The sequence below is a fragment of the Rhinolophus sinicus genome, chromosome 6 (genome assembly GCF_057876585.1).
Source record: "Rhinolophus sinicus isolate RSI-liver-muscle chromosome 6, RSI-T2T, whole genome shotgun sequence".
Taxonomy (NCBI): Eukaryota; Metazoa; Chordata; class Mammalia; order Chiroptera; family Rhinolophidae; genus Rhinolophus; species Rhinolophus sinicus.
Genome location: NC_142506.1, coordinates 32947501 through 32958072, shown reverse-complemented (window position 1 = coordinate 32958072; position 10572 = coordinate 32947501). Strand labels below are relative to the sequence as shown.

Sequence of the window (10572 nt, the reverse complement as noted above, 5' to 3'; positions counted from 1 at the left end):
TCAGCATTCTGGGAGTTGTAGTTTCCTTGCGGCTCTCGGCCACGTGGAGACAGCGGCCGCACTGGCGCATGCGCCCTCCAGCTCGCTCACCGTTCACGTCGTTTTGGAGACTGTGGCGGAGCCTTGTCATTCTGACCGGGAAGCCCTGGCTTCCTCCGTCGGTTCGTCAAGCAGGTAGGTCATGAGGGGCTGGTGTCTGTTAGGGTCCGCGACTTTGGGGGAGTGAGTGAGTGTGTGTGCACGCACGCACCCTGCCCGGCGTCCGCATACTGTCCCCCACTTCCCCACCCCCTATATCTTCTCTTCCCTCAGACCCCACTGCCTTCTTCCCTTGCTGTCTGCTCCTGGGCCTCTCTTGCCGATCCCACACCTCCTTCGGCCCCTGCGCTCGAGCCCTCTAAGTTGTCATTTTGTTGCATTGCCCCACCGGGCGGAGGCCGTTCTGGGAATGGGCTTTTACCCTCTCTCCTTACACCGTAGAGGAATGAGATGGATCATTCAGGGGACCACGCTGGGATTTAGTCCTTTTCCACCTTCCCGCCCCTCCCATGTTCCCTTTTCTTGAGTGCTCCTCGAGCTTTACGAGGTCTCTATGCGTTCCCCTTTGATCTGAGCAGAGCCCTAGTGTGGGATCTGGTTTCAAAAAGGAAGATAGTGATCTTGCTCCAGCAAAGGGCCCCAGGGCTGGTCACTTGGCGGCTATGCAATCGTCAGGCTGTCAGAAGAGTGATACTTGGCTAGTTTTTATTTTGTTAATTAGTGCTTTACAGGCACGCTTCACTCCCTCATTTATGCGCACATATGTACATTCAACAAATATACATTGAGCTCCTACTTGGTGCAAGGCACCTCGCTAGGTGTTGGAGAAACAGGAGTAAAAAAGTTAGGTAGGATCCCTGTCCTGCCCTGCTTCTAAAACATAATATAAGAAAATCCTGTTTATTCTCCTCATTTTGCCCCACATACTACTCAGGTTTTGGCTTTCCTACTTCCGCTCAAGAACTTTCAGTGTTTTTTCATTATTTCATCATGTCATCTAATACAATTTTGGTGAAATATTTACATATAAGAAATGCATATCATTTATTAAAATTACTTTTTAGTTCTTTACATTACAATTAGGGCCCATATTGTAGAGCATGCATTGATAAAATTTATACATGTCTGGTAGGTTATGTTATTAGGGAATTTCATTTAAAAATAGAAAACAGGTCTTTGAAACTATGCAGAAAAAAAAGGGGGATGTTGAGAATTGAGAATTACTGAGTAAATCCATCAGGCTCTTCCAAGTTATTGTCCTTTATCCTTCCTTCAAATTGAAATATTTTTGCTGTTATAAATTAAAGGTGCAGCGGGCCTCATCTCAGTAGTAGAAATGAAAACATCAATAATTTATGTTCAGTTTTTATATAGGTTATCATATCAGAACAGTCTGTTCTATATTTTACTGATTCAGGTGGCTCATGTTTTACCCAAGAATTTTGATTAAATGTTTTAGTTAATTTAATTTTTTATCATGGCATAGGGATCTTATCTCATACCTCATTTTTCATTCAATAGACTTTATGCAGTTGCCAACATTGGTATATGATTTAATTATTTGGCAGTATAACTGGAATGTACTAGTATAGTCTCTTGCATCAATAGCATTATTCTATTGAATCAGATTTTTTATGTTAATACCATTCATGGCTCCTCTAGAGATCCCCCTAGTTATTAATCCCTGCTATATATCAATATCATGATAACATTTTGATATCACCAATCCACCTGTAATAAATAAAGATTTATTGAAGAATTAAGTATTGAATCACATGAATATTTATTAAATTTATTTTTGAATGGAAGTTCCCTTTCCCGGTACTAAATTTGTTACTTTCTCCCCAGAAATGTCTAATGCAAAAGAAAGAAAACATGCTAAGAAAATGAGAAACCAGCCCACTAATGTGACTTTATCCTCTGGCTTTGTGGCTGATAGAAGTGTAAAGCACCATAATGGAGGTGGAAAACCTTTCCGAGCTCAAAAACAAGGTAAGATACACCTAATGCTCTCTCCACTCCCATTTGGAGCAAATTTCTTTCCTCAGCACCTTCTGATAGTTCTTATCTAAATAGTAAATGAGCTGAGTTAAAAACAGATACAGTTGACCTTCATTATTTGGAAATTTTGTATTTGCAAATTCACCTAGTTGTAAAAGTTTATTTGTAACACCAAAATTAATACTCATGGCACTTTGGTGGTCACTAGCAAAGTGGAGAAAAAATTCAAGTCGCCCACATGGACGTTCCCAGCTGCCTTCTTGTTTCAACTTGCATACGGAGATGACCAGAGGATGGAGACAGTGGGTGGGCAGTGCAGTATAGTGCAGGAAGCTCCTGCTCTTATTGGGGTTTGAATTCCAACTGTGGGGTGACCTCAGGCAGGTCACTTAACACTTCTGAATGTGATTTTCTCTTTTGTAAAATAAAGAAAATAGAATCTACCAGGATAAATTGTTTTTACCATTTAAGATTATAACCTACGCGATATACGAAAGGTCAAACAATTAAGTTCGTGAACTTTCTACTGTGTAAGTCCTCAGTGGAAAGTTTGCGAACTTGATTGTCCGACCTTTTTCATATATACATATTTCCCCTAGGAGCAGTGGTTCAATATTCACTAATTCAGTGTTTGCTGTGACTTTATGGAACATAACTATTGGGAATAAGGAGAACTGGCTGTATATTTTAGAGCTGACATATTTATGTCCCCCTTAAAATCAATTATTAACTTATACTTCTATATTTCCTAAAAGAAATATTTCCGTATTTCCTAGTGCAGTCATCACATCTGCATTTAACTTGCATACTGATTTTAGAACCTCACAAGGTGGTATGAGGGTGATGTTCATAGGCAGCAATAGAAAATGCCAGTTTGGGAAGACAGCAAGCAGGTCACCAAGAACGTTTTGGAGCGCTTTGAAGAGTAATGTGCCATGGGTCTGATTAAATAAGTTTTAGATTCATATTCATAAGATCTAGATTCAGATCCAACAATTGATGCCTACCATGCCATGTGATAAACCTAAACACAAATTACCTCATTGAAACTTCACAATGACAAGCCTTATAACATGCTTCGTTCGTGTTTATAGGGGCTTCATAATTAACACTATAATGGGAATAAGCAGGAACACCATAAAAGTCTCTGTTGATCTCTCCATTCACAGACAAGGATTTCATGTTGTCTTAAAGTCAGAATGGTTTGACTACCCAGACATTTGTATAGAGATTTTGCTTTATTTCTTTTTTAATTTAGCATAGATTCCCAACTTGGTGCCAGAGAATTATGATAAAAGACTCTGTGAGTGTGTGTGTGTGTGTGTGTGTGTGTGTGTGTGTGTGTGTGTGTACATATGGTCAAGGGATGTAAAGTACAGCATAGGGAATATAATCAATGGTATAGTAATAGCTATATACGATGTCAGAGGGGTAGTAGACTTGGGGACCGTTATCTTTGTGAGGGGTATAAATGTCTGATTATTATGTTTTGTACACCTGAAACTGATATAATAAAAAATTATAATATAAAAAAGAATATACAAAGTCATGTGGATTGTAGTATTTAAGAGAGTTTAGATTTAAAATCCACGTCACTCTGTTTATATGGAGAATAGTTTTCTTTATCAGTTGTATCCACAATTCTTTCATGTGTCAAAGTGATATGATTAGCTTAGCATTCTACTTATTAGCTATGTCGCCTTGGGCAAGTTAATTCACCTCCCTATCCGAGATCCCTCCTTTTTAAAGGGAGGATGGTGGTTGTAGGATTAAAAACACCATCCAACAAATGTTCTCCACTGTAATCCTTATCCCTGATAGGAGTGACATATTTCTTTTTGTTTTCTTTTTGGAAATGTATTAGAGTCTTTTTCTGGAACTTCACGTCAGTGGCAAACCAGAGTGACCCACTATTCACCACCTGAGCCTGATGTGAATGAGCAGTCTTCCTCCAAAGTCACGTTTAAAAAAAAGGGAGGATGGAAAGCAGGTCCTGAGGGCATTTCTCAGGAGATTCCTAAGTATATAACAGGTAGGTATGTGTAAGGAAGTAAAGTTTGATTGTACTATGAGCTCTTTGTTTCTAATGCAGCTAGATTTCTAATGCCTTCTGTTGTGTCTCAGCCCTGCCTCCCATCTCTCCTCCTTCTGCTTCAGGCCCTTCTCACCTCCAACCTGGACTTTGGCCATAGCCAACTTGGGCCTGAGTGCTCTCCTTTCTTCAATGTCTCTGTTTTTTTCTTACCTGTCTTTTTACAAGTTCTTATTTGTGACTTTTTACAAGTCCTTATTTGCTTTACTTTGTGTTAAAATCTTCTCCCCCACCCTTTTAAAAAATATAAAATGCCGTTTACACTCAGCATGGCATTCTCCAAAGATGAAACCAAATGTAATGCAGTCTAAGGGCAACCAAGACCTTTAAATATCTGTCTCCAGCCCCTTTTCAGCCACATGTCCCAGTGACCCCATCATCCTCCTCCGCGCTACCACGTAACCCCATATTCCTTTTACACATCTGGTCTCTCTTTATGCCTTCTTGGAGGAATTCACTTAAATTTCTCCAGTACTCTATTTACTCTTCAAAAAAAAGAAAAAATATTTTCAGTAGAGCAAACTAATAATAATTATAGTCATGTATTTGGAAAAAGCAGAAAACACTAAGGAAAAATACCCTTGGAGTCAAAACCATTGTTAAAATTTTAATTTTTCTTTGTTTTCTTGTGTGATTGTTGCACTTAAAAATGGTTGTGATTATATTGCATGTAGCTCTCTGTTTTAAAAAAAACTTTGTTATCTTGTTTTTAAATTTTTTTTCTGATTAGAAAAGTACACTGAATCCTTGTAGAACATTTGAAAAAATAAAAGTTGAAGAACAGTTTCACTGTCTCATAATACAGAAATAATCCCTATCAGTATTATTCTAATTGGGGGTTAAGGTGATTGGTGAATTGTAAGCTCGTGTACTTCAAATCTTTCTTCCTTCTGAGATGAACTAGAAAAGTGTTGATTTGAGACTTGTTTTTAATGGCAGTGCTCTTTCCTTCAACAGCTTCTACTTTTGCTCAGGCCCGAGCTGCTGAAATCAGTGCTATGTTGAAAGCAGTAACCCAGAAGTCTTCTAATTCACTGGTTTTCCAGACTCTGCCACGGCACATGAGACGAAGAGCCATGAGCCACAATGTGAAACGCCTTCCTAGACGGTTACAGGAGATTGCCCAGAAAGAGGTATATGTTTTATTTAATGTAGATGTTTAGGTTAGTCATTCCTAAAAGAAATTTGGAATTATTAACCTAATAGAATTTAATAAAATGAAAACCAAAAACAGCATGCTCATTTTGCATATTTTTGGTTTAATCATTTATCCCCTATCCCACCGCTCCCATCATCCACCAAATTAGCAGGTAGTAGCATATTACAGCTGCTTTTAAATACAGCACTTGGAACCCCTTTCTTTTAATAGTGTTAAATAGTTGATATTTCCTTACCAGATTTAAAATAAAATTCTGACCTTCTTACTAGATAAGCAAGTTCAGCTCTGCGTTTTGGGTGTATGACCAGCTTGGAGTTGGAAGTTTGAAAAAAAGAGTGACATCAGTGCCTAGAAATTGCCTTTTGACTTTTTCAATGTTGAAAACTTGAACTTGAATTTAATTGCTTTTGGCTTCACTGAAATTTTTCACTTAGACTTTCGATGATTGTCTAAGCTACCCATATCTTAACTAATTGATTCAAAATTTGTTTATTGAATGCCTTCTATTTACCGGTACTGTGCTGAGGGTGGGGTTAGAGTTCATCAAGGTAAAGTCCTTATCTGTAAAGGACCCACACGCTAATGGAGATGAGTTTTTTTTTACTTTATTTTTTTAATTTTTATTTTTTTAAAAAGGGTACAGCTCACAGCGGTCCATGCAGGGATCGAACCGACAACCTTGGTGTTATTAGCACCACTCTCTAACCAACTGAGCTAAGCGGTCACCTTGGAGATGAGTTTTTTTCACAGAAGTTTAGCTTAGCTATGGAAATGGAAAGTACACAGCAATTTTGTACTTTCTAGATTTAGTGTAAAGTCTGTTTCCTAGTGATAGCATTTAGTATTTATCTGTCAGTACCTAACTGACATGATATGTGTAGGTTTTCCTCACTTTAATATTTTTGGTCCTAGGTTTTGGGTTTAGTTATAATCTTAGAGGTTAAAAACAAAAACAAAAATCAAAAAGCTAGTATGTGATTTATTTCCTCTTGTGTTCTAATATTAATAGCCATAGTAAGCTTGAGTCACTGTGTTGAACATTTTTAAATATTCTAATCTTCATAATCCATGAAGCTTGCCTAGTTAGTAAGTGATAGAACCATGTTTCCTTCTTAGGTTTGCCTATCTCTAAAATCTTCACTCTTTTGATTACCTGCTTTCTTTACTTCCATTGGAGAAATCCCTAAGTTGAAAAAAATTAAGCAAACTAATGGGGGGTATGTAAAGTGCTCACTTAATCTAAAGTTAGTGGTTTGAATTCCTAACCTTTAACTTTGTTTTGAGATGGTTACAAACTGGGATCTGCTTCTCTTCTTGAAACTACAGGCAGAGAAAGCAGTACATCAGAAAAAAGAACATTCAAAAAATAAATGCCATAAAGCTCGAAGATGTCACATAAACCGGGTGCTAGAATTTAACCGTAGACAAAAGAAGAACATATGGTTAGAAACTCACATCTGGCATGCCAAGCGGTTTCACATGGTCAAGAAGTGGGGTTACTGCCTTGGGGAGAGGCCGACAGTCAAGAGTCACAGAGCCTGCTATCGAGCTATGACAAACCGCTGCCTCCTTCAGGTATGCCTTTCTGGTTGGTTTGATTTTCTTTTTGTTTAGACCCTTTCTGATACTGACGTTTATAATAACTTATGGTATGCTGAAGCCCTATCTATGATTATTATTATTTTTCCCCCCTTTCTTCCTCCTCACTCCCACCCCCTCCAGTTTAAGCCGCTGTTTCTTTGTCTAGTTGTGTAGGACACAGCTCTCTGGCCCATGTTGGTATTATGAGCCTTGTGCTTCCCCCGCCGAGGCAGTTGGTCGCCACTTGTCAGTCGGCAGCTCACGGCAGCTCTCACCAGCTGCCGGCCACTCACACTGGCCACTGGCCACTCATGGCGGCACACAGCAACTCACTGCCGCCCACTCACGCTGGCAACTCATGGTGACACATGGTAGCCTATGCAGCACACACCAGCTCACACCAACCTCCAGCTGCTCACGGCAGCCCAGCTCCAGGGAGAGCTGTTCACAATCTTAGCTGTAGAGGGCACAGCTCACTGGCCCATGTGGGAATCAAACCGGCGGCCTCGGCTCTAGGAACACGGCGCTCCAACACCTCAGCCACCGGGCCGGCCCAGATTATTTATTTTAAAAATGATTACTGATACAGAGGGATAGTGGATGGGGGGAGGGGGGTTCACACAGTGTGAGGGATATAAATGATAAACGTCTAAGTTTTGCTTTGTCTTGTGCACCTGAAACTAATTAAAAAAAAAATAAATAAATAAAAATTAAAAAAAATAATAATAATAAAAAATAAAAATAAATAAAAATGATTACTGAGCATGAGGTACTTTGCTAGATGCTGGAGATGAAGCAGCCTAAAGATCTTAGGGGAGACTGACATTAATCAAATAATCACATACACAGTTGTAAGGGAAAAGTATACAGTACTATGAGCATTCATAACAGGAATAGGTAAGTTTCCCATGGAACTGACGTTTGAGCAGAGCTGTGAGGTATAAGAAAATGGAAGAGTTGGGGAGGCAGAAGGAAGCCAGATAGGAGGGTAGAATTGAAATAAATTCCGTATGCAAATTGAAGAAAGTGACAGCAAGGCTAACATTAGGGTGAGAACTGAGTCGTAACCAGATCCTGCAGGATCCTGGTGGTCATGTTCGAGATTTATTGATTCATTTACTAGTCATTCATCAACAACAGATATTTGAAAACCATCTATGGGCCCCGAGCAGTGTTCAAAATGCTGTTCTACGTGTTTATGATTGAGTGGGACGCTGGGAAGTTTGTTTTAAACTCTTTGAGAGGACAGTTTGTTTTTTTTTTTTTTTGAAGAATATTTAAAAATACTTTTTATAGTATGTTCATATGTTGTTATCATGAAAGTTGAAGTTGTATGTGATTAATTACTATTTGGATTACACATATTTTTGAAAACTATACACTATTCAGCATTAAATATATAATTTTTTTTTTTAATTAAATTTATTGGGGTGACAATTGTTAGTAAAATTACATAGATTTCAGGTGTACAATTCTGTATTACATCATCTATAAATCCCATTGTGTGTTCACCACCCAGAGTCGAGAGGACAGTTTGTTTTAGAGCCTCATAATAGTTTTTATCTGGTTGTCCTCCATGCCCCCTCCCATTGCTAATTCAATTGCTTTCTCTCTTCCAGTACATATTTAGACATTTGTTCTTTGCAGAGGCCTATCTTTCAATGGAGGATAGTCTTGGCCAAGTTTTGAAAGCCATTGGTATTAGTATCCTCTGATATCTCTTGAGAACACCATAGCCGAATAATAAAAATAAGGACCTTTTAAAAAATTGTGGTAAAAGATACATAACATCAAATTTTATCATTTCAACCATTTTAAAGTGTACAGTTCTGTGGCATTGTGTATTATATATTCACATTATTCTGAAACTGTTCTCACCATCTGTCTCCAGAACTTTTTCATCTTCCCTAACTGAAACTCTGCACTCATTAAACAGTAACTTCCATTGCTCCCCTCCCCCAGCCCCTGGCAACCACCATTCCACTGTCTGTCTCTGAATTTGACTACTCTCTATACCTCATATAAGTAGAATCACACAATAGTTATCTTTTTTTGTCTGCCTTATTTCACTTACAATGTTTTCAAGATTCATCTATGTTGTATCATGTGTTAGAATCTCCCTTATTTTTAAGGCTGAATAGTATTCCATTGTATGCATATACCATATTTTCTTTATCAATTCAGGTGTGGATGGGTTGCTGCCACCTTTTGCCTGTTGTGAATAATGCTGCTATGGACATGAGTGTAGAAATATCTCTTCAAGTTTCTGTTTTCAATTCTTTTGGGTTTATATTTAGAAGTGGAATTGCTGGATCACATGGTAATACTATGTTTAATTTTTTTGAGGAACTGCCATACGCTTTTCTATAGAGGCTACACTATTTTAACATTCCCACTAGCAATGCACAAGGATTCCAGTTTTTCCATGTCCTCACCAACACTTGTTATTTTCAGTGTGTTGTTAGTAGCCATCCTAATGGCTATAAAGTGAATACAAGAACCTTTTATGAGCTTTTGATTTTTGAAGACTTAGCAGCAGAAATCATAGATTATAGTGAAATTCTTGTTTTTACATTGAGGAAACGGGGCTCCAGAGAGATGAAGCGACTTGCCCAAGGTCACACACAGCTTTGGTGGCCTAGATAGCACTTGGGCATCTTAATTCCCCTAGCCTGAGCTTTTTCTACTGTACTCTGCCATCTCTCAAGTTTAAGACAGCCATCTGAATCACTTCTCATTTGGGCATGGTTTTTCCTGAGGTTATCAGATATTTTCTTTATATTTGATCAGCCCTAAGTAATAAAAATAATAGCTAATAATAACAATTTTTTTTAGTGCTTTATTCTAGGCCCTATTTTAGTGCTTTACATATGTTTACTCATTTGATCCTTATAATACTACAAGGTAAATAGTTTCCATTATTTTCATTTTATAGATGAGGAAACTGAGATGTGGAAAAGTTAGGTAATTTACCTGTGGCCATACAACCATTGAGTGGTGAGGTTGAGATTTGAGCCCAGGTAGGCTGACTCCAGAGTTTCAAGCTATTAACCATAATTCACTAGTTGTAAAAATTTGGGCGAGGTTTATCTGGCTTCTGACAACTGAGAGTGGATTACTGTTGCTGGGAAGATTTCTGTGTGTGACAACATTGGTTAATGTGCATTTGTCGGAATCTTAGCTGTAATTTGCCTTTTAGTTCCAGTCGTTGAGTGTACTGACATTGCTTAAAGGTGCTATGGCAGAGGGGTTGGTTTGGGGGTGGGTGAGCCTGATTTGAATGCCAATTTCTCTACTTATTGATTATATGGCTTTGTTCAAGTAACAGTCTCTGTATCAGTGTCCTCATCTGTCAAATAAGGTAGCAGATAGTGCCTGGTTCATCAGATGTTGGGAGGATTAAATGACAGTCCCTGTAAGGAGTTAGCCCAGCCCCTGGTACTCAGTAACCCTTCAATGACTATTAACTCTTATTGTGGTTAACAGATTGATTTTGCCACCTCAGTTTGATTTTTCTTCATCTTCTTTAAATTAGTGTGGTCTTAGTGTCATTACTCTCATTTTCCTTGTACATTGCTTAGTCAAAGTTGAATATCATAGTCAACACTGAGCATGGGAGGAATATAGGATAATTAATTGCAACATTATGTCTCTAAGCTCAGTGACAAGTAATCTTGAGGTCTTGAATTAACTAACCAAA

The 10572-nt window shown here is 38.4% G+C and overlaps 1 protein-coding gene across 2 annotated transcripts in view; it reads left to right on the top strand.

Moving 5' to 3' along the window:
- Positions 1-29: 29 nt before the first annotated feature.
- Positions 30-10572, top strand: part of POP1 (POP1 ribonuclease P/MRP subunit) — a 39440-nt gene continuing 28897 nt past the window's right edge. For both annotated transcript variants that reach the window (XM_088799036.1, XM_088799035.1), the window contains exons 1-5: positions 30-174; positions 1888-2031; positions 3905-4072; positions 5090-5265; positions 6618-6866. In XM_088799036.1, the coding sequence (XP_088655162.1) occupies positions 69-174; positions 1888-2031; positions 3905-4072; positions 5090-5265; positions 6618-6866 (843 nt within the window). In that variant the 5' untranslated portion in view covers positions 30-68. The remainder of the gene's footprint in view (positions 175-1887; positions 2032-3904; positions 4073-5089; positions 5266-6617; positions 6867-10572) is intronic.